This window comes from Stigmatopora nigra, chromosome 11 (assembly GCF_051989575.1).
Source record: "Stigmatopora nigra isolate UIUO_SnigA chromosome 11, RoL_Snig_1.1, whole genome shotgun sequence".
NCBI classification, from domain to species: Eukaryota; Metazoa; Chordata; class Actinopteri; order Syngnathiformes; family Syngnathidae; genus Stigmatopora; species Stigmatopora nigra.
In genome coordinates this window covers 10,364,951-10,389,670 of record NC_135518.1, presented here as the reverse complement: position 1 = coordinate 10,389,670, position 24,720 = coordinate 10,364,951, and the positions used below count along the sequence as shown (strand labels likewise).

General features: G+C 38.9%; 1 protein-coding gene across 2 annotated transcripts in view; it reads right to left on the bottom strand.

The window, feature by feature from the left end:
• asic4a (acid-sensing (proton-gated) ion channel family member 4a) overlaps positions 1-24,720 on the bottom strand; it is a 101,633-nt gene that overhangs the window by 43,311 nt on the left and 33,602 nt on the right. The window contains exons 5-6 of one of the 2 annotated variants that reach the window (XM_077728631.1): positions 19,045-19,177; positions 12,358-13,263 (exon numbers count right to left, since the gene is read on the bottom strand). In XM_077728631.1, coding sequence (XP_077584757.1) covers positions 12,358-13,230 — 873 coding nt within the window. In that variant the 5' untranslated portion in view covers positions 13,231-13,263; positions 19,045-19,177. The remainder of the gene's footprint in view (positions 1-12,357; positions 13,264-19,044; positions 19,178-24,720) is intronic. The other variant, XM_077728630.1, reaches the window with a different exon arrangement.

The following is a 24,720-nucleotide window of genomic DNA, read 5'->3' as shown; positions in this document are numbered from 1 at the left end:
GGACTAAAGCACCAGATTGTAATCACGAAAAAAATTGCATAGGGTTGGGAGACATCTCGCAAAATATTCTTATTAGACATGATAAGAGGTATTTCTTTTTGGCAGATAAGTTCTAGTTTACAACCTTTTTGGCAGCCAGCTAGAAAGTTAATATAAGACTGCGGCCGCAGATCATGATGACAGGCTGGCGAGACGAGGTAGTCAAATTCACGGCCTGATTTCCTGCACGGCTCACAGTGACACCGGAATCTTTATGATAGTGATCCACTCTGACGACAAACAGTTACAACCCCGGAGTTTGAAAGCGATCATCAGCCAAAGGCAGTAAACACACCACTGACATTTTAATCAAAAAAATACCAATGTGGGATGTATTTAGATGTATTTTACATCTCCAGAAAAATACAAAATTTTAACACAGTAAGCAGGGATTGTGAGATGTACACGAAAATATAGACCTTTTGTAAAAACTTTGGAATTAATCAGCCACGCATGGCAGAAATGTGCCGTTAAAACAGCTAAATTGATGTAGCGATGTAGGGAAACTGACATTTCATATTTCACTCATATCTGTCATTTCCAATATGCCAGGCACACAAATATGTCTAAGAAATACGATATAATTTCTAGTCAGGAAAACATAACGGAGTATTTTCGTGTTTTTTAGTTGTGTTGAAAAGATTCATCAATTACAAATGCTTCAGTTTTTGTGTTGTCAGCAAACTGAATGTGCTCACTCATCATTCAAAGGCAAATCAAGGGAAAAATACATGCCAAACATCGCGCAGGAGAAGCCTTTGCCAATTCATCTCAGGAAAAAAAAGAAACTGTCACCAAGTTTTTCAAGTCACGCTTTCACAAGACCATGCCAACATTCTTTTTTTGTGGATACAACTTTGGAGAAGCCACTGTATTCTGCACTGACACAGCTGTTGGGAAAAAAAGTGTGTTTTTGTGGACTCTAAATGAGTATCAGGTTCAATTCTCTGTCAAAAAATCAAAATCTGACAAAATAATCAAAGAGGAAAGGAAAAAAATCTTGGCAGAAAGATCACATTCCCAGCTAATCTCCAAGTCCAAACGAGTACATTGTAAAACCTTAATCAACTAGAGGTAAGGACTTTGGAACTTAACATAACTAATGCAAGAGTCTTCATCTTTGATGACACTTAACAATCTCTGGCATTGTTTCTTATCTACAGACAACATAATGATCACTCAGGACTAAAATTCTAATCCCATCATGTTAGCCTAGTGTCTGGATGGGTGAGACGTTTTATTTATTCAGTGGCATCTACTCTGTATACATCTCTGGTTGCATAACCTGCATTTGAAAAAGGCTTGCTCAAAGGTGACCTCTTTTAGCAACATCATAAGCCTTCTAAGAATCAGTTTTGGTTTATTTACCAACATCCGACCTGCATTCTTCGAGAAAGATGTTCAATAATTCAGTAATGCAGAAATGACACAGCATTTTTGTTGACATCTCATCGAAAAGGTTACCAGCAGACAACAAATCTTGTCAATTCTTTTCTTATTATTATGCAGGAAGAAGTGTTTGAATCAGAAAATTGCTTGTATCGATTTCATCCTAAGCAAGGCATTGCGATGCCATAGGGGAGAGCGCTTGACTGACTTGCAAGGTGAGGCAGACAGAAAGGAAATTAAGCCTATGATGTCTATATTTGGATGACGTGAGCATCATACAGCGGGTGGAAACAAGATGGGAAGCTCTAATTTAACGCTGGAGCCAGCTGGTCATGAAATTGTGTCTGCAGTCGACCTCAGTGGTCGTTCTGTTTGACTCATCCAAAAGCACCACTAAAGCTCCCTTCTTTATGATTTACAAGCATCACCCTTCGTTTTATACAATAGTTTAATACAATTAGAAAATGCAATTTTCGAAGATGTTTTATTCTTCAATTACTGTGGATTATTAAATTGGGGACATTTCTGGGTTACTTTTTGGGTTATTTTAGGGCACTAAACATCAACTTCCGTTTGTTTTGAGTCACTTTAGGTACATTTTGGAGCATTTCTGTTTTATACCATAGCCTTAAATGTTAAGGGTGAAAATAAAAGGGCTTGTGTTGTGTCACAGTAATTTTTGGAGCATGTTTACATCGGACTAGTAAGAGTCAGTCAAATTTTGTCTGCTGTGTGGCATACTGAAAGAAAATAAACCAAAAAAGTACCCCGAATTTTATATAATACGAAGGTAGCTTTGTGAAAAATACTTAGAATTAGTTTGATGATTTTATTAAGCAAGGAATGAGGTTTTGTGTTTATTCAGCTTCGACTAAAGCTCGGCAATTCATCCACTCACCACAAGGTCCCACAAGTCCTCAATGTCATGGTAATTAGGTATTAATATCACCTAAATGCAGTAATTAATTGACAGTCTAAGGGCATGCTCTTATAGCATGCATATTTACTCTATCTCTTGAGATCACTTTCATCGTAGAAGGTTTACACAGATGCCATTTATTCAAAAATATCATGTTAATTCTCTTTAGAACAGATAAAGTGAAGGTCACTGAAAGAAGAAAAAGCCACAGTGATTTGTGAATGAAGCACACTGACATTTATCCCTTCGCATGGACTTTCAAGTCGTGTTTAGAAAGATGCCGGCAAACCCCCACATCGCCACCACCCCTTATTCTCAAAGGGAATGTCAAGGACGCACATAAACAGCTATGCCATACCTCATTACCTGTCCTATTTATTCTAAGGCGATGCCCTTATCACTAAGTTTGTAATTAAAAAAATGAGACCACAATTTGGAAAAGATTTGGCATTTTTTTGATTGCCAAGTGCCTGCGGGGGGGATATTATAATGGATGTGCCATTTGTCTTTCTCAGCCTCAAAACGAGTTGCATACTTTGCTTGTAAGATCTGACAATTGCAGTTTTTGAGAGTGGCTAATTATAGCAGCCTCCCATGAGTTGGCATTATACCACGGAAGCACGCAAGCATCTGTGTGTCCAACAAATTACACACTGAGAATAGCGCCGTGGCATTTTGCATGTGTTCAATGGTACACTGAAAGATATCAGGACAGTCCGTTTTTTGTTCTGACATGACATCCAAACTTGAAGCTGATATTCTGTCATGTTGCAAAGAACCGGACGTCACTATTGCATAAAATGTGACTTCAGACAACCGTGGATGTCTTTAATGAAAATAGAGAGGCTGGGATGTCTTTGTCGATGTTGCATTTATTTGGGATGTTGGAGGAAACCGGAGACTATTCCGACCAATTTTCGATTAAAAGTACCCTTGTACATAGTTAGTCATTTGGTTCACTATTCAAGGATGTACGCACTTTAAAAAAAAAACAAAGTAAGGTCATCTGGTGGGAATCTTTGCTCATCTCCAATGCTAAGTTGATAAGGGAGCTGGGCTCTGAAGCGGGATTTTGCATACCATCCATTTTCTATACTGTTTATCCTTTTCAGGGTCACAATGTTCCAGGGCCCATGCTAGATGGCCTTGGTTGAAGGTTGACTAAACCTTGAACTGGTCACCATTTATTCCCAGAGACAAACCAATATTTATTCGCTGCCACAATTGATATTCAAGAGTGGATGTCTATGGCTGTCAATGGCAGAATGGGCCAAAATTTGCCAAAAGAATGGTTGACTTCTGCCAAACGCCTTCCCGTTATACTCTGCTCTCATAGGCAAGGTAACCTGACTAGAAACAACTGACTACAGTTATGTAACACACCAGGTTGGCAAAAAGTGTTGTTTGGTTGGTCTGACATCCTGCACCCCTTTTGCAGAATGGTTTGGAGACTCCTGTATTAAACAATACGTGGTGTCTGTAAAATCTAGGACAGTGGAGTATTAATGTCCGAAGGAGTCCTCCGGGGGCTTCAGTGTTGATCGGAGCAATAGGTCTCCTCCCTACTGGATCAATGTCAGCACAAATTTCAGATTGCTTTCCTGATGCTCGGCAGGTTATCTGTGATTCAGCTTTAATAGGTTATTGAACGGCACCAGCATTAAGGGAGCGAGGCCGTATTTCAAATTATTGACAGTGAAATGTTCACCACTTTGTCATTAGCATGCATTGGGACAACACAACAAATCTTGACAACAACATCAAGGAACATAACAATTATTCTCACGTTTGGGCAAAAATCATTCAGCAGGCAACTTTGGAGACACTTTTGCTGTTGTTTTGTATGCTTATGATGAGCTCTGCTTAGGCAGGCTCAATTGCTACTTTAGGATGTCGACCTTATGTTAGACATTATTCTTAAATCGTTATAATTATCCTATCTCATCCCCTTTCCTGAACCACTTTATCCTCATTAGGGTTGCAGGGGATGCTGGATCCTATCTCAGCTGACTAAGGGCCATAGGTTGGGGACACCCTGAATCGGTGGACATAAGGAGATGGACAACCATGCACACTCACACCAATAGCTAGGGTAATCCCACCAGCCTACCATGCCTCGTTAGTCATTTTGTGTTCGTTTTCTGTGGAAGATTTCTTACTTCCTAAGTAAAAATATGTAAAGTTGATGAAGAATTTGTACAGTCAAGAAAGTGAAGGGAATTAATTCCAAGGAGGTTCTGACAAACACACAATTTACAGTATTGCTTAGGCTGCAGAGACATTGACTAAACTCAGAATGCAAAGCTTCAGTGATCAAACGAGTGGTGGCAAGCTCAAACTGTCTGCGCTAAATCTGTTGACATTGCAGAGCATGTGAAGGCCGCACGTTTTGTCAACACGGACAAGTTACCGACACCGCGTGAAGGATTTACACCCAGCAAGTAAGTCAAACAAGATGTGGACAAATTTCAGTGGAGGACGAGTAAGCTGAAAAGTGAGAGCTTATTGTATAGCAAGCTAAAAAAAATGGATGTACACTAAGCCATTATTTGATTAAATATTGCCTATTCACACATAAGACAAAGAATTCAACTAGAACTTCTGATATTCCTCAAACAGATATGTAAATATAATCTCATCATGGAAGGGAAAAAAGCACATCAGGGTAAACCAAATCAGAGACACGTCTTCAATTAGTACACCAATAGTGGCAGAAGTAGACTGTTAACAATTAGAAGCGATGGAAACTCATTAAGTGCCTCATATATTGGCTTACTTTGATAAACATTGCAGGATTACTTTAAAAAAAATCAGCCCAATTAATAGACTTTAGACTTATTCATTAAATCCCTAGCAATGCATGAGATTATCAGAATGTTTTTGCTAAATTCTTCTGGCAATATTAATATGGGAGTACTTTTACCTTGCCAAAATATTTTACTAATATTGAACATGGCCTAAAAGGACCTTTGTGTAGTTGTTGTTATTGTTTTTTGTGTTGTTGTTTTTTTGCCCCTGACCTACATTTAAAATCATGTGTGTAGTGTCTTCTGAGAGGAAGAAGTGTCCTGACATAAATCACACAAGAGTGAAGCCTCAGGTTCTATATACTTCAAAGTCATCCGGGGCACATTTACTAGAATCTGACAAAATATCACACCTGTCAGGACACCTTAAGATTTGGGCCACGCGCCATTCCAAACCATGTTGGTGTTATCTGGACTTAATGCAGGCAGAAAGGCACATAGCGATTGAGAAGGATGTAGGGGCAAATCAGTGGAATTGCAGGGATTAGACACAAGTCAGAATTCAAGTTAGAATGGCCAGTTAAGCAGACGGACACAAGCCTTCTCTCTGGAGAAGTTATTCATAATGATGTTTGGGCTGTCCTTTTTCTCTTCTTATAGTGGCTTTTTTCCTGACCTTTTTATCCTAATCACACACGATCCATGCATTTGTGGTGGAAATACACAGCAGACCATCAGCAGGAAAAGCAAGTGACTGGTTGTTTCACCTCACTGACTTGTATCCTCTAAATATATACTATGACACATCAATGAAATAGTCAGTGTAAAGTGCGCCTCAATATTTGGTTAGATCCTGGTTCCGATTTCGCTTTTTCATTAAGGAGAGAGGCAGTTTAAAATAAGACTTTTGCTTAACGGAGATATTTTCTTATGATAATTTGGTTTGAGTCAGAATATTTTTCTCCTGCTTGTCTTTCATATTGTCAGTAGTTGGTGAGTTGTTAGTATTTTCAGGCTTTATCCTTTTCTCTCTGGTGTTTATGCCATGTTTTTCCCACAAAGTTCATGCAGGCCCCCTCTTAAAGTAATCATTTTGCTTTTGTGTCGCTCCAGCTTAAGGCACAAGAGTTTCAAAAATACACTTATTGGTAAAGTATAAAAAGACTTCGCATTGGCAAAGAAATGAGATGCTATTTTCTACAAGATCTTGTTTTAAAAACAAGAAATATATAGGACTTGTAGAAAATACACGGGGACAACACAGAATAAATAAGTGGAAGCAGGTCAAATGTTGCAGAATTAAGTAAAAAATGTGAAATAGTATATATATCATATCTTTTCACATCTACAATTACTGCAGAATGTGTAAAGGCTTATATGTTATATAATGCATTAATAGATTGGCTGCAATTGACGGAAATAGACAATACTCAGTTCGCTGCCATCTCCTCTCAGTCTAAATAGAGTGGACGCCTATCGCCATCAAGGACACCTAATGACTATTATTACAGTTTCTTACCATTTTTAAATGAAAATACATTGCAAGCATTCATGTGCATACACTATGTTCTGCAGGATAATTAAAGCATACAAGTATATGAAGCATAGACTCATTATATTGTGGCCAGAAGCAAGTGTGGTTCATTTTTTCATGGGAATTTCCACCAAAGTTTTCAAGAGTGTGAAACACGACCAAAACAAAAAAAGCACACTTAATCTGCCAGCAAAGAGTGAAAGCCTATTTGGTCAAAGATTGACAATAATCTCCACAGTGACATCTGCTTATCATTGTAACTGCAACAAAAAGAATTGGCATTGTTCATTGAATGATTTGGAATGTCTCTCCAAAATCAACATTTGCACGGCTTTACTTGCTGTAATCCTCATGTTCATTATAAGAAGTCCTCATGGAACTGTTTCATTGTGAAAGCTACTGTACTGCAGATTTACCAAATACTAACCCCCCAAAAGCGCTTCAATCTGTCAGCATACACTTTTGTGAAATATTTATAAAACACTAAAAGCAATAACGGAACGAATGATGACACTAATAAAAATCTTATCTTGCTTTTTTCTGCAAGCTGGGTTGAAAGCACTAACTTTTCTATGAAATTCACTTGCCTCCCAAATGGTCCCTCACATTTTTTGAAATAGGTTTTGTGGAGGGAATGGCCATGCTGACATGTTATAGTTGAAGAGGCAAAGTGACTTGCTGAATCTTTGAGATTTTGGCAAAGGTCAACATGGAGAGAAACTATCCATTCATTTTTCACTTGCAAGTTCTCCCCTCCCAAATAACCTGTCTGATATAATATGTAATAATACATACAAAAACCCATCTACCGCCGTCATTGGCAACCAATAAGTATCTGTTTTATTATTACGATACTAATATCACTTTATTATTACTATAATGCTGAATGTTTGTTATTGGTCTCTAATTAAATCACCCCAAAATATGCCTTTTTATATAATAAAATTTGTTTACTCTGTACATATTTTGGCTGGCATGACTTAGACTTTAGTCTAGTGTGATAGTCAGAAAACAACCAAAAATATGTTGTTATTTTTAAAAAATACTTGCTCGATGTAATATATACAGTTATGCGGTGGAAGGATACATTTTAAAAATCATACAGCCTATCCCCAGAGCAACTTTACTTAGTGAATCATTTCATATTGCTTAAACATCTCAGCTCCCTGGCATCAAAAATAAAGCGCATATGGATCGATTCCACATATACACTGAAAGAAACAGACATTTTCGTCGAGAGCACATTTGTCACCGTTGCTCGTAGCATTAACCAATCCAAAAACCCAAGCATGGGATAATTAGTCATCCTTGGCTGGGAGTAGCAAAGGCTGGGAAGCGATGTGACTGAAGGATGTATCGATCCTTCCAAAAGGGAGCGGCCACCGTTAGAAGTCATGATCAATCAAGTGAGCCAACTCTCAATCTGTGAGGAAACCTGGGAGTGTTAGTATGGGGAAACATTCTCTCTACTATATACGGTCAATATACCTTTGTATGTGTGTGTGTGTGTGTGTGTCTTGAAGCAAGCACATTAACACTCCCAACAGCCTGCCGTATGACTTGTCAGAACGAGACAAATGTCTATGTGACTAAAAGACTCCCAAGGGTTATAAGAGAGGGGGGTCGCTTCGGTGGTGAGGTGTGGTCGTGTTTAGCAGTACCACAGCGGGGGAAACCCCACACCGACTAAATGCGTAAGTCGGGGAAGGCTGAGAGGCTTTCAAAATCATCTCAGGTTGCCATTGGAAAAGGCAAGGCGGCCTAAATATGAAGTGTTTGCATATCAGTGTGATTCTATCACAGGTGGTCTTCATCTGATAAGACAGGGGAGATGCACATCAGCGGGAGTGGTAATTCATCTTTGCGTGATACGACGGAGCAGCAGGAGGAAGTGCAGAGGCAGCAGTCCTGCTTTGGGTTGGTTTGGTTCATTTATTACACAAAGGAAGCAGGCGATTGCTTTTGTTTGTGGCTGCCATTAACGAAAATAAAAGTCCATTTCATTTGAACCGGGTACTTTTAGCTCTTTTATTGACATTGACGGTGATAGAAGTCCAATAATGGGGCTCTTTTGTCCTTTGGTGAGATTTGTTCTTTTACTTTCTAGCCATCTAAATATACAGTACATCAATCTGAATCGACACATGTATTAGTTAACCTAGTAAAATTCCTCTTGTGAAAAATCTTTAAGAATTTAAATATGCAGAGGGCCAATTTCTCTTCCTTTTCTAACAACCAAAACAGGCCTTTGTGGCCTTGGTGAATGTCGCTGGTCTACTTAGTGCCATGCTACCTCGTGAGTATCGCTATTTAATGAGCTGCATTATGCAAAAACCAAAATACACAAGGTTGCATTAAGGACGGTCACATGGTCCATATAGGCACATTTTCATTTATTTCCCTGACAGCATTTATTTCCATCCTTTGTAAAACATTGAGACATTCTAACGCGCTTGGAATTTCGTCACAAAAATTATGCCAATTTGCGTGTAATAGAAAACGGATGACGAAAATATGGAAAGAAACCTGTAAACACAGCGCCTATGTGACATTTTTTTTTTATTTTTTTTTATATCTTGGATAGTATATTACTGTCGCCCCCGGTGTTGGCGTGTGACTCACATGATGTTACATATTAAGCTGCAGGGACACACAAAGCCGCACACAGCAGTGCAACTGTAGACGCCTAATTGACAGGCTGTTGGGGACTGAGCCAGTCCGGACAGCCAGTCACTTTCACGCTGCCACCATCATCCTTCTCCACAAAACACATTAGTGTGGATATGTGTGTGTGTTGTGTTGTATTGTGGATGCATTCAACCCACCAGGGATACGCTTTTCATTCTTACAGTATTCTGTGCATGGACATTCTTAAGAAAAATATGTAATATATGTGCACTACCTATGTAATATTATACACAAAGCAGATGAAACTAGTCATTAGTGAATATCCAAATAAAAAGGAAGCAAGTGTGAGTAATGAGTATAAAGTATTCATGTTAGTTTTTCATGATTCGTGATTGCTTTAAAAGCACATAGTAGTTAGTAAGTGAAGGAAAAAAATAACCCAAACAATGCCCAAACCTCTTAAAATCATTGAGTGTTCTACCCTGGAGTCAGTTTAATTCTCTTTGCTTCTAAAAAGTATACTTTTGCGCAATTTAGAAAAACGACCAACGATAAAACGTGATGGGAGAACATTTGTTTTTTTTTTTAGTTCTACACATGTGCAAGGCTAGATTATTGTGAGTAACTCTCACTTGAAGGAAGGTTCCTAAAACTGTTAGAAGAAATGGGTCTACACTATTAAACATACTACTTATTGAGTATACGAACAAAAACAACAACACTACACTAAGTGAATGAAACTATGCTCCTCTGGTTGACTTCCCAGACAAAGAGAGCGAGAACAGCACAAATATGAAGACAGATTTCAATAGATTATGTCACAAGCTACCTCTTAGCTGTTTAGTTAGGGCCATGAATATATGCAGAAGGGATCTGTCCTTGCTGAGAGCAAAATCTAATAATGCATCAGCAAACACAACTAGGAGTCAAAGCAAACCAATCAAGAGCGCTGTCCAGAAAAGAAAAAAATAGAAAAAAAAGAAGCCAAAGGGTTTGCAGCTCATCGTTCTGACAGTTCTGCACAAAACATTTACAATGAAGGCTGGTAGAAAAAGTAATTTATTTGTTCACGGCTTGTTGAATTTGTTTTATCTTATTATATTAAGCCAACATGGTAATCTGTAATTAAAAGGAACATGATGTTATAATCTGTTCTAAATGATTGAATTGGTTGGGAAAATGGCAAATTTGCCCATTTTTACTTATGTTTGCAGATTAATTTGTTTTAAATGGAGTCTAACAATGGCATATTCGAGACTGCTTAACAGCCAGTGAAAGTAACAGATGATAAATCTATTTTAGCTTGGATGCATTGAATCATCATGTTTATGTGCCATTGATGGCAATAGGTGTCCAATCCACTCCTTTTGGACTGGGAGGCATGGGCATATAATTAATATTTATAAACCTGGTGGGCCACAAGACTTTTGCCTAGCCCAAAAAAGAAACCAGTCAAAGTAAACATATTTTAATGAGGTATGATAAGACTTTAGACTCTAGGTTTTGAATATTGTTAATGAAAGTTCATAATAACAACATCCTTATTTTTAATGACTGTCAGATGAACATTTCAGGGACCGACAACCTAAAATTCTATGAAATATTATTTTGTTTGTTCCTGAAATGTGCCCTCATACCAACTGTCTAGTTATAGTAAATATAATCAAGACATCTGATGCCCTAATAATGATCAGTAGGAGAAAACATTTAAATGAAGGTAGCAATAATGATTGAGGTGTGTCAGGTTTGTTCAAATGATTAATGCAACACTCCTTATAATGACATGCTTCTATTTTCCATGCTCGGAGTGTAATATGCTGTTTATTTTTTGTTGTTTTTCTTACAAAACACCCAGACTGGCAAACATGTTCCGGTCCAATTCCCTGACCATGCTGCCTCAACACTTCAGCCGTGTTCCCTAGTCCGATCTCGGGGTAAGTGATTTGTCAGGCGTGGAGGCAGCAAGTAGCCTGTAACAAATCTAAGTGACAGACTCCGAAAATGCAGATACACTCGATCACAAGGCTGACAGAGAGGAACAAGCAGCTTAGGGAGCCGATGAAGTCACCCAGAGTCCAAAAAGTACTAATGGACGCTTCATTGACTGATATGTGAGAGACATTTACAACATGACACATTTGTCCCTGAAATTCAAATCGGAGGGATAATGCTCATGGGGTGATATCAAATTTTAAAGCAATATATTCACTGGTGAACTGAATTTCCTTCCTTGGATTGGATTGGTTCAATTGCCTGTGACATTAGTATATGCTAATTTGTGACACGCATACATTGGAGTAAGACAATGAAAAATAATCAATTATTTGTGAGTCCTTCAGAAAATAGATTAAAAGGTAATGTAATACCTTTGCCGCATCAATGTTTAACATGAACACACACGCTTTATCAACACCAAAGCAAGAGTACATCCCAGATCTACTTTGAGGATACTACCTTTAGTAACTCGTGTCAAAAACAACAAGAAACTCTTTCTGTTTATCTCTTAATGCACAAACACTCTGTGCCATCCATTCAAATGGGAATTGTTTCAACCCTTTCAGTCATTCTGGCTAATGCAAAAATCATGTATATCTGTCTTTAAATATTTAAACTCAACAGCAGTGCAATTGAAGCACACAGTTGAGGAGGAAGAAGAGAGAGATGCAACCGCCAGACGAGGCTATTTTTGACGACGGCTTTTCTTTGCCGTGCAGTCTGCGTGCGACGAGTCGGAAGCGGCATCACAGAAAGGTTTACCGGGGAAATCTTTTTTTTCTTTTTGATCTTTTGATAGCAGTTTCTGATATTTGTCATCCTTGCGAAGGAATGAACTAAAACACACTGTTGCTGCGTTGAACTTAGTTACTGATGCTGTTGGAATTGCTTATGAAGAAACATATTATAGGGGAAATTGGCACCCTGGAGATAAATACTAACCGTTCTAGGAGCCCAAATGCATGCAGGGGAGTCATAATTCCCAATATTTTTTCATCTACGACAACCCATTTTCTACGCACAATATGAGACTGTCAGAACCGAAACTCAAGGGAGTTCCAGCAGGTGTGCAAAGAAGGAAAAAGTTTGAAAAGTTTCCTACTCACCACAGTGAAGTCCTCCGCCGTGCAGTTCTGTCCACTGAAGTTACAGCTCATGAGCATCTCATCCAGCTGATGTCCTGTCCGGTTGAAGATGTCCTGCATGTCAGGGGCAGGGTACATCAGATCGGTGGGCTTGTGCCCATCCCTGTTTTTGGGGGGCAGTCCCGTCAAGTTAGCCAGGTGATAGATGTCAGCGTCGGTCAGTGCGGAGAAGCGAAAGCGGTTGATGTTGCAGATGGTGACAGCCGGGAAAACCATCTCCGGCGTGGCCTCTTCATTCAAAGCTGTGACGTGCGGATGCTCCAGGTAGGAGATGGCGCACTTTGCTGCTTGGTACACAAAGAGGGCAAGAGAAGTGAGAAAAGCGAGCGCCCACAGAGTCTGCCGGATGCCGAGTCGTCCAGAGACAAAGATGTGATTAATCCCATGCAGGGAGCAGGAGTTTGCAAACCCAGCCAAGTCCTTGGCCGGAGGTGCACAGCTCTCCTCGATCAAACTCTCCTTGTCCCCATCCTGCTTGTTTTTCTGCTTCTCATCCTCCTCTGCAAACTTGATTTTGCAAACAAATTCGATAGGCATGTGGGCAGCCAGGTCTGCGTTTGTTGGTTTGTTTTTATTCTTTAGAGCAGCTATCAAAGCTCCAGATTGCCTCCTCCTCTGACGTCCACGCTGTGGGCAAGAAACAACTCCAGAAAGAAGAGAGAAACGGAGAAGAGTTTGCTGCTGCTGCTGCTGCCACCGTTGCCGCCTGCGCTCTGTCTGATAGTCTTGCTGCTGCTCCTTGTGACCAGAGCGCTGTTGCTGATGCTGCTGCTGCCACTGCCGCTGCTGATGCTCCGCGCTCAATGCTTGTCTCGCTTCTTGATCAGCTCGCATGCGCTGACTTATCAGCCGTGATACAGATGTCAACTAAAAGAGAAAAAAAAGATAAATAAATGAACACCTTAAACCGACGCAAGTAAACGCAGCGCACGAAGTCAGGCTAAAATAAGAAGAGTGTACTGAATAATTTATGAGAAGGTAGTGTGGTCATTACTTCCCCTTCAGTGGCGCAAGTTGCAACTTGCTTTGGTCATCCATATGATTTCTTCCTAAAAGCCTAAGTCACTTATTGCGGATGTCTAGGATACCGTCACGTGATTGAAAATCAGCCATTATTTTCAGAGGATCAGAATTGGCTTGAAAAAAAAATCTGAATTTTTAAATGTATTTAAATGACTGACTGGCAATCAATTTAGGGTATGTTCTGCCTTTGTCCTGAGTTTGCACTCTGCAGACCCTGGCAAGAATGAGTGGTGTTGATGAAAGAAGAAACAATAAATCTAACTTTGACTCAATAGCTGCCATTGAGAAAGATGAACATCCAATCTGTTGGAATTGCATGGGATGGCAGCAAATGAATTAATGAACGTTACATCAACCAGTGACAAATTAATTGGTATGAGGATGCATATTGGCCAAAAGAAAAGTAATCAATAAAAAAAAATATTAAAAAGGTACTAAACCCAAAGTAAAAAATGAATAAAATGTAATACTGACTGACTATATTGGTATTTATTTTCTAGTTTTTTTCCATTGTATTAATATTTTTAACTCAATGCCTACCAATGATGGCAAATGACATTCAACCCATTTGGTGGGATGTTAGAAGAGGGAAATGTTAATCTGCCCACTCTCGATCAATTTTGTAATTAATATTTTTATGCAGATTATAAATCTGCACTGTTAACAGCCTTTTTTTTCTCCCCAAGATGGAATATGTACATAACAGAGAGGGAGGCGAGACCCCTAATCTACACTATTCCCTATAAGATGGCATTAGTCATGCAGGTCACATCACAAGGCTCAGTCCCTGCAAGAGAAGTTCCACTTAAACATGAATTAAATCTTTCTAACAACGGCTTCTGATACAAGTTCAGAATTCCAAAGGTTAAAAATATAAGGTTTGTAAAAGAAGTGGCTTTAAATGAGCTGGTCAACTCTTAACAGTGGCCTTGCACAACAACTACATTTTGGGAGGTATGTTATCTATAAATCTCAGTGGTTTGTAGCCTGCGTAAAAAAAGGGAGGAGTTGTCCTATGGGAAAACATGTTAGGTTTGAAAAGCAAAAGGTGACGAAAATCAATTGATCGCCTGAATAGATTCATCTTGTTATAGCAACAGTGTTATGTCTTTCTAAAGGATGCATTATGGAAAATTGACTTTTTAATGGCTTACATGCAAATATACAAATAGTTGGCTCTCTGAAGTGCTCGCATACCCATCAAGTGTGAAATTAAAACGAGCAAGTAAATATTTTTATATATTTTTTTTTTTACAATGGGTCCGTGAGTGCATATTTTATATTGTGCACTAAATGCAACCAGATGCGTTCTGATAAATTCAAACTGCTAATACATCAATTTATTTACCATCATTGGACCTGTTCCCATTCAAAATGGCTTTACCAATTTGTTAATCTATTCATATTTATGTATGTTTATCTATATTAATATTTTTATTGTGATATATGTTGATGTCTGATAAAAATGCCATGTGACTATAGTGGTCAGCATGTTTTAGCTTTGCCTCTGGCAACGGGCACGGGAGGTCTCACTGCCACACAGTGTTTTATGTGGCAATCCCCAGAAGATGCTGGGCTTATTTACAGTCACACAGAGGGAAGCACGGCTCAGGATACATGCCATGGCTGAATATCAAGTGAAAATAAAAGCATACAGACGCATCTGGCACATAAAAACCTGAAGGACTCAAGGAGTGGATGGCATTCTACATGTGTCTGACACAATCTAACTCAAACACAGGGTCTTTTGTTGTTGAGGCCCAAAAAAAGTGAGCCCTGAACACATAAAATGGTACTGACCTTCAAGTTCTTTTTTTATTTTTTTAAGAAATACATTATGGCATTAGGTTTTCTACCATACAATGGATCTTTCCAATGTATTTTGAGAATGAATGGTAAAGCCGTTGAGGAATTCTATGGATGAATAAGATTCTCTTTCTGACACAAAAATATCAGGGTTGAACAAAAGTAAAAGCATTGGAGGTTAAGAACTGCTCATTTTGGGCCACTTATGATGGAATTAAATAAAGGAGAAAATAGAAGTGGAAGAGGTGGATGGATTAGAGGGTCCAATGAGAAGTAGCTGATTATCTTGTACAAAAAGATTCATCTATTGAATGGGTGTGTTTAATTGCCTCAGTGCAGCTCTTTTTTGATAGAATTTGGTCACTGCCAGCCCCAAAGTCGAATTAGATTGAAAGACAATCCCCATTAATGGCAGTGAATGAGTTAAACTAAAATGACATAACATTTATGAGCATTTTAGAGTTGGACAACCATGTTTTTGTTACATTTCAGCAAATATCAATTGAAGCCAGGCACAAAATAAACAAAAATGGTTGTTTCCTAACAAAAAAAATATGATTTAATTAGTAAACAAATAAATAGTTGTACTACATGTGAAAAGCTAATTTATGGACCAGATGCAATACAAAATAAATACAATTGGAGTGCAGATGTACAAGATAGTATATAAGCTTTTAAAATGTTGGCTATTAAAATAAGCCAAAGTACATATAAAATAAAAAATTGTCAACTAGTTTTATAGATCCGTCTATTTGGCTTTGTCATAATATGTCATAAAAGTTTATATTTTTCTCCCCCTTTTTTGAATCACTATATTAATGCATGGACTGGCATATTTGTATTTTCGGAATGTTTGCCCACGTGCCTCATTTTTTGATGGCGGAGAGCTGGAAGGAAAAAAAATTGCTTTCGACTCATTACAATTCAGTGGTAAAGGTGCAGCCGCAAGATAGGCCTTCACCCTGATGTATTTGGCACACGCCTTCAATACATTGGGTACACAATCAGCTCAACTTTCTGGACCTGCCCGTGTGTGGCTTCTATTTGACAGGTATTAATGTGCTGAAAACAAATATAATGACACCGTAATGCAACAGAGGACGCTGCTGCCTCAGCACTAACGTGCTCAGGTATCAATGGTCAACAGAAAGCCGGGGCTATGTACAGCCAAGGGAAATGTCAAATTTGCATAAAAGCCACTAAATATTGTATTTCTTGTTGTTTTCTGCACCCCATGTTTAAAAGAATGCATTTGTGTTGACTCCAGCGCACCGGTTGATATTTGTTTCTTTCTTTTTTTTTTCTTTTTCATATCTCAAGTAAACACAGGTCACAGCTCAGTAATTTAAATCGACCAGATACTATTGAATAAAGTCTAAATGCATTGTCGAGGGCAGCCAAGGAATTTAAATACGATCTAACCCATGAAGCAAACAACCCCAAAAAAAATGTAAGTGTCAACTTACTGCTCTAATGTCGTGTGCTGTACTTTAAATGAAACCACACAGTTAAAGGTTAATATAGATATCCCACTCATGATGGAAAGGTTTCCAAAAGATGAGCAATGCATCGCAACAGACATAAAATATAATTTTAAATCCATCTAAGCACAAACACCTAACCAAAAGAAGACATTATAAAAAAATGACTGCTCACTTTTCCATTTTAAGGCACTCTTACAGAATCATTTGTTCAACCAAACAAGCTTTTGACTCCACAATGAGGCTTTAATCTGAAATTAAACAAGTTTCCACTTTGCAATTACCAGCAATGACAGTTTTTTTTTATTATACAAACCTTTGACTTTAAATTGCAAAGAAGAAAAAAAAGGCTCAGATTTGGCAAGGTTGTTGGTACTCTATGAATGAAACAACTCGTGTCTTTATTCAGTCTTCAGGCAGCCCGCTTTTTTAACAAGCACATTTTCAAAAGGCTCCCCGTGAGTGAAATTATGGTCCAGTCGACTCATTAGAAATGCAAAGGGTAGGTCTAAAATTGTGTTTACAGCAAATGATCACGCTGCGGGAGGGTGAAATGACCGCAGGTGTTGACACAGAAGGATCAAAAGAAAGCATTGAATGTGGACGCACAAATACATGCGTGATGCTAAACTTTCCTGAATCCACAAAGCGCAGAAGGGAATTTGCGGACAACCATACACCACTTTATTTTAACTGTAGAACCAACGCTTTCATCTCCACAAAAGTGCTGAAATGACTTGGGAGGTAACATATCTGCTTGCTGAGATTGGACACGGTGTGGCTTCAGTGGCTTAGTTCAGCTTTTGGAAGCATGAATTTGGTTAGCGTGCTCTAATGGCAGATGAAAGTCCAAGCATCCACTTCCTAATGAGACCTTTCATTATAGAGCTGTTCCAACTCCTGTAGAACCTCATGTGTATTCATTCTCTGGATATGTAAGAACACAGCCCAAAGGAAAGAAAAAGCTACCCAAGCCTGTGAAGTGGACTGAGGATTCGCCATGCCTTGCACATGAGCGCAAAGAGCAAGGTTCGATGATTTTAGATGGCCCCCAGCATCGTGTCTCTTCAAGTCAGCAAGCTGCTATATGCATCAAAGTCACATTTTTTGCCAACTACAGACCCCCCTCACTGATAATACTTCAATGAGTACAATGAATCCCATTGCTATCAGTCAATGATAACGTATTCAATTTGGGACATTTAGGCATGTCCAATGAAGGATGAAGTTGGCCAAATATATTGCATCTTGTGATGGTGTAATGCAATGTTAAAAGACACTAATGACAAATGACCATTCTGGCCACGTGCGTTCTTTTGCCACTCAACTGCTGGGTTTCAATTAAGAGGCGCCATCTGCCCAGTGTGCCCATGGCACTCAAGAAGTGATGGCACGGCTCATTGTACATGAGGCGTCATTGAAGAAGAGAAACTGGAAAGTTGATCACCTAGGGAATTACAAGAAAGTTCAAGATGGCGACCTCCAAATCAGAGTCATTTATGAAATGTGTGGGCATACTAGTGTAACAATGTTGCCACATTTGGCTGGCCCAATTGGGAAACATTCGAAGGCTTTGGTTAGGAAAGAAATAACAGGGCATTTTAGCTACTTTTGACAAAATTTAATCTTGGCAGTTTTCATTTGGGCTGATTTTTCTGGGATAGGTGGGTTTTAAAGTGTGATTGAACTGGAAATGATCGTTCCAGTAGGGAAACACTGTTGTGCAGTAATCTGTGGGCTCCTATTCCAAAACAAAAATAGCCATCAGAGCCTGAATGGTGAAATATTAGAATGTTTTTGACGTTTGTTGCAGACAGCAGAACTATAAAAGAATACCCTGCACAGAAGATGGCAGAAAATGGAATGCAGAAGGTACTTGGGCTCTGATGGCATTGCAGGTGTGCCAGGTGTTAGCCCCTGTCATTTGCAAAACCAACATTTTGCAATTACAATCTGGCAAATAAAAATCTAATCAAACAAAATATCGCAAAAACTGTGTTTAGGCATCTAATGGGCTTGAACTAAGAGGGTTGGGAATGTTCATACACTGTTTGCCTCCTAATTCAAATTAATTGGATGTCTACTGCACAAGTACTTCACCCACAAGCAACAGATTTTGGGGGTCCATCTTCTTTCAATGAAATTTTGCGAGAAGAAATTTGTTTCAGACTTTTTCATAATGTCAAAATCATAGTTTCCATATAATTATTAAATGTACCATTGTCAACAAATGGGAAAGGCAAGCCATTGTGTTCCATTACAATTTACAAGGGCCTTAAAATGGGCTTAAAAACCACCCCACTGGTTAAAGAAAAAAAAGGCCTAGCAGAATCTGTACCTCCTGAGAATGAAGAAAGATAAATCCAACCCATTTGCTCCTGGGGTCATTCTACTTCTGCTCCATTGAGAGCGTCCTCATTCATGGCATCCTGGCATGGTTTGATAGGAGCTCAGCAGCAGACAAACAGTCCCTGCAGAGGATCATAAAATCTGCTCAACACATCACTACAGGACATGCCATAAATGGCATCTTCACCTCACATTGCCTGAAGACTGACAGAGGAGTTTTTCCTTTTCTTTTCAAATGTATTCGCCCAAAGTGATACTGCAGTGAGACTAAAACTGTCATATGTATTAATGTACATATGAGGCCATGTCACAGCTTTATTAATAATAGTCTGAAGTCCTAAATCAATCATGCCTTGATTTGGGTGTATCTAATTAGAATGCAGTCATTTCTTTCTTTTTGTTTAATGCTGTTGATTCCATGTTTTTTTCATCTGTGCAAAGTCAAAACGTCAGGGGGCCCCCTTTTATTGATCTAATGCTGAATTTTAAAAAAGTTGGCTTCTGTCAAAGGGCATCCAATAATCAACTTAGCAAAAAAACATGAATCGGATTTTAAAGTGAAGGTCATTGCGGAAAAGTAAAACGGAGGCAAATAGTCCTACCTTCATACAGATTGAGCATTTGCTAGAATGCAATATTATTGTAATATTAACTTTGCTTTTGTCACCATTTTTATTACCAGGTTCAGCACTGTTGCAAATAACTGAGAACATATCCGAAGCTGTGAACCAGGGTAAAATTATTATAACTAAAAGATCCAATTACTGGTGAAATTACATGGAGATGCTCCCTCTCTCTCCCATGAGTAAATACCAGTACAATATAATTTACAATTTGTATCATTTCCTGTTGTCTAGGTACATTCCTATTAATTTTGGCCCATTTTCCAGTCAGTATAACAAGTATTGATATCCAGAAATAACCTTCATCATTGATTTAGTTTTGCACATTAAATGACATATCTTATTAAGATGTAAGGCTACAGAATTTCTAGAAAAACAGTCTAACCATAAATAAAGGATTATTTATAGGCCAAACTAAACCTTTATTTTCAAGTTGAACTTTGTGGATTTAGTTTCCCATTACTTTTCTGTGATAAATCGTTCTGCTTGAGAAAGATTTCTCAATGCCTGCATAGACGCAAAGTGTCCCAAAAAACACTGTTATTGTTTCAGGTGCAAGCGTGAAAGGTTTTGTATTCACAACTAATTTAAATAGTTTGTCTTTGTCTTAGCAACAATTCAGTAAACGCTGAACCACAAACGGAAACATGCAGAACCTTTGGACATTGCCACACTCTTTATATACACACAGTCCCTGCTAACCATAACCTGAATCAACAGCTAGATGACTCAAAACAATTATAAAAGCTGGGAAGATTGGAGTAATGTAATGTTGTATTAGAATAGCAACGCAAATGTGCTGAAGCGTGGATGAGAGGAGCGCAGTGTAGCGTGATATCTGAATGAATGCATGTTCATATTCACATACTATAAAATAAGCATAGTGAATGGCTGAGAATATCATGATCAACCATTGTCCATATTCCCATTTAATATATTTTTGCTGCTATACTGCCAAAAATGGGACAGCAATATTGACTTTATTTTAAATTTAACTCACCTCCTGTGAGCTTTTAGCCTTGGAGATAATTCCGCCCCCTTTCCCATCCCCATCAGCTGCACAGACAACATGCCACTCGCATCATTGGCCCAACCCATTCCCAACTCTGACATAAGCTCACCTGCCCCGCAGCATTCAGAACAACAGACTTTGCTCCTGTGCCAGCTGGAGAACAGCCTGCATCATAAATCCCTTCTGGGCAATTGGTCCTAACATATATATTTTATGTGTAAAATCAAGCCGTTTTCGGAGTATTAACATGTTACGGGTTACAGCTGTGGTAGAAATGTCAAAATACAGGTTTGACCTGTATCGTTAACTCATTCAGTGTCATTGACTGCGAGAGAGAATTCCAATCTAATTTGAATTCTGGCTATGATCCGTTTTTTCTGGTTACTCCAGTTTCCTCCCACATCCCAAAAAAGATGCTTGGGTAGGCTGGTTGGACACTTTAAATTGCCCTTAGGTTCGAGCTTCGAGCGTGAAAGGTTGTCCGTCCCCTTCTGCCCTACAATGAACTCATTGCCTTGAGAAAGACAGATGTCCAATTATTTTAAAAGAGGAAGACCAACTATTGAGTACTTGTTTGAGGGCGTTTGACATACCATCGATTTTGACTATGGAAGGTGACTAAACAAGTTCTATGAGTTCCTTCTTTAAAAAATAAAGCCTGTCCTATAATGTAAGCGTTGAAACTTTTGTCATTGTTATGGCAGAGTGCTAAAATAGTAGAAGCACTCCTCTTATGCAACACATTGTAGCTAATATTATTCATTTTTACCCAGCATTGGGTTATCTGCTGGTCAAGTACCAGCCTGAAATCAATCACCAAGCGATGAGGCAAAAGCATGAAAAATTGCCAGAATTGATGCATCCTGTTATCCTTGCTTTAAAGTGCTGCCTTTGGCACCAATGTAAATGTAATCTACAGCGTAACGTGAATGGCTGCTATGTAAGGCATGTGCAAGGTTCTTGTAACATGATTTAGAAACGGGACAGGAAGACACCTTATCCCGAAACAGTGTTGAAGGTCACAGTCTTTGACAGCTCTTCATTCAATTGAAGGAAGCGCCTTTGGCATGGTGTGGTTGTCAAAACCTCTTCACCGTGAGCTTGCTTCACTGCTCTTCTGTCACTAGAGCTAAATCTCTACTCGCCATTGGTTCCACTGAAATTTTGTGCTTAGGTGAGCTGAGGTGAGTTTGAAGAATAACGCCAATGTGTTTGTGTGTGTGTGGAATAAAATGTATAATGCATCACAAATTAATTTTCTTACTGATGAGCGGGAAACATTTCACGGGGCATGATAGCCTGCCGTTGATTAGTTTTTTTTATTTTTTGGGGTTATGTGATTACATTTTATTTTTGTCTGCCATGTGTCTACCAAAATAAAATGGGATAAAATGGGTAAATTAACTTTCAAGGAAATTATTCAAAAATTACACCTTTAGAATGCCAACGGGGGGGGGGGGGGGTCAACGTTTACATCGTTTAGGCTGACATAAACAGGGGTCATTTGCATAATGACTACTAAATGACCAAATTAATAGCGTCTATCATGGTCATTTGGGGACAATGTACTGTATACAATGCAAATGAAAATGTTATTGCATATAGGAATGAGGGGGAAAAAAATGAGGTGATAACACACTACATTAAGATCTGCGAAAATAGGGCGGCTCGGAAAAGGTGCACATGTATTTTTTAATAGGTTGGCATCCTTGCAGTTTGTCAATTCGCCATTTAGCAGCCAGAGCTCACAAATATACTCTGCAATTAGTTAGTAGGGTTGTTTCCTTCACAGGACTATTATGTTGGTCAACCCATATGAATATTTAACTATGTGCCTGCCATTAATGGCACAAAATGTACAAACTATTTTGACTGGGAGTCTTGGTTAAAATGCTACATTTTAATTGTAGGAATATGATAACTTTATATTGATTTTATTTTGGCAAAAAATACAAAAACGATGCAAGTGAAAATGTGAATTGCTATTTATTAATGTGCCCTGCTCCTGACCATTAAACCTAGACCCAGGTTCTCTCACGACATTGAAGAGGATAAATGGTGTAGAAAATGGGCTGATTGGATGGATGGATACTGCAATTGTTTGGCGAGCAGAACAGGGTACAGCACGACCGTCATTGAGTGGGAACGGAAGCCATGCTGCCTGCACTGATGCTAGATGTGTGTACAACTACATTAGTGAGCTATTTCAGTTCCTCTAGGGCAGAGGTGGCAAACACGCTGCTCCCGAGCTGCCTGCGCCACCAAGGATGCTGAATTTAAACATAAATGCGGCACATTTGAAGTGTCCAAGATCAATGTAAAACTTAATGAGCTGTTGTCACATTCCATTTATATTTGGCAACGCTTGACGATCGACTTATATACTATTGCGATTGACGTCATGAAAACCCTTGATTTAGAGCAAAACATCCCGCCTGCAGTTTCTCCATGCATGACCTTCCCCAGACTGAACACATTGGACGTCTAAGCCTGTCAAAGGGAGTCAATAAGTTGATGGGATAATGTGAATTTGTGAATTTCACGGCCAATCAGTTTTCAGGGAGCAAATGTGCAAGTCACCAAACAGCTATTTGAAATGACAAGAATTCCAATTATTGATTGGTCATTTTGCAATATTTATGCTCTTTACCTCCCAACTGCTCGGAGTACAATTGCCCTCAGCGAGGCTTTTGTCAGCCAATCATTCACCTAATGCTAATGATCAGGTGTCAACTCTACTGTCCCCCTGATATCATGCCTGAAGACTGATGTATTGATCTTGCTAGATTGATCAAGGTAGCAATGATAATGCAACATCAGAAGATTTATTCAGGTGCTAATATCTTATGTCGGGGACGACCTTTGGGATTTGCCGCCTGGGTGTGCTTTCATCATGCAGTTGAAGTCCTCTTTTTGGCCACAAGCTGTACTACCACCCACAAATGGTATCAAAGCTAACTAGAGTAATACTATACATTATTGCTTCACAAGTAAAACTAATACATAACTAAATCATAATAGTTTATTTTTATTCAGATCATCTTTTTTTCTCTAATTCAGCTACATACAGTTAAACATACAAGTAAATTATTGTTAGTAAGTTAATAATTGTTATGCAAGGTATGATTGCTGACTGATTTATCCGGGAAACTTAGTCATAATCCTAACCCCTTAAAAACTTCTGAAGTGTGTGTGTGTGTGAGGGAGGAGGGAGGGCAAGATGAATTACCCCTAACTTTAAAAAGAACAAAGAACATAACCACTGAATATATGAATCACCATGGAAGGCTACTGCTGGGGAAAAAATACCAACGTTAAATTGAGGATAGCAATAACAACTGTACACAGCGGGTCTACTTATACATCATCCAAAAACTGTATATCAATGAAGGAATAAACCATGATTAGAAAACAGCATGTTTTCCAGCATATCTGTTTAAATATTGCATGCTGAAAAGTAGCCTGTCTCGGCTGTCCTTTGGGAGTCTCAACACAATACAAAGTTGTTTACCCTGATCCGGATTTGCTTAAAAGAGTCAACATATTGCAGTGCTATTACTTAGCACTCTCTCGGGGCATTATTCCTAACACGAACATGGTGGACTAGTGAAAGAGCATGAACTTTATTAAGCTAAGAGATCAAAGAGTTGGCCTCGCCCTTGGGTTACTTCTAGTTTAGATTTTTGCTTTTGATATAAAAACACATCTGCTCAGTGAAGAAATGACTAAGTGGAGCACTGATTGCATGGGTGGGTTCTGCTACTTGTTTGATAAGTGCAATTTACATCTGTTACGTACTGAGCAGTTATCTCACTTAGCCATGGTTGTCCAGATATATAATATAAATGTCTTTTGGAGAACTAGAAAGATTAAGGATGCACATGTAGACATAGCCCAGCTGCATGACTCAAATTCTGATGTGTGCTCCGCTGTTGTTGACATTTACCCACAGCTTAATTGTGAACAGTGAACACCGGCGAACATAAATAATGTGATGCTTTATATTCCAATCCCTTAACGGTTAATCCAG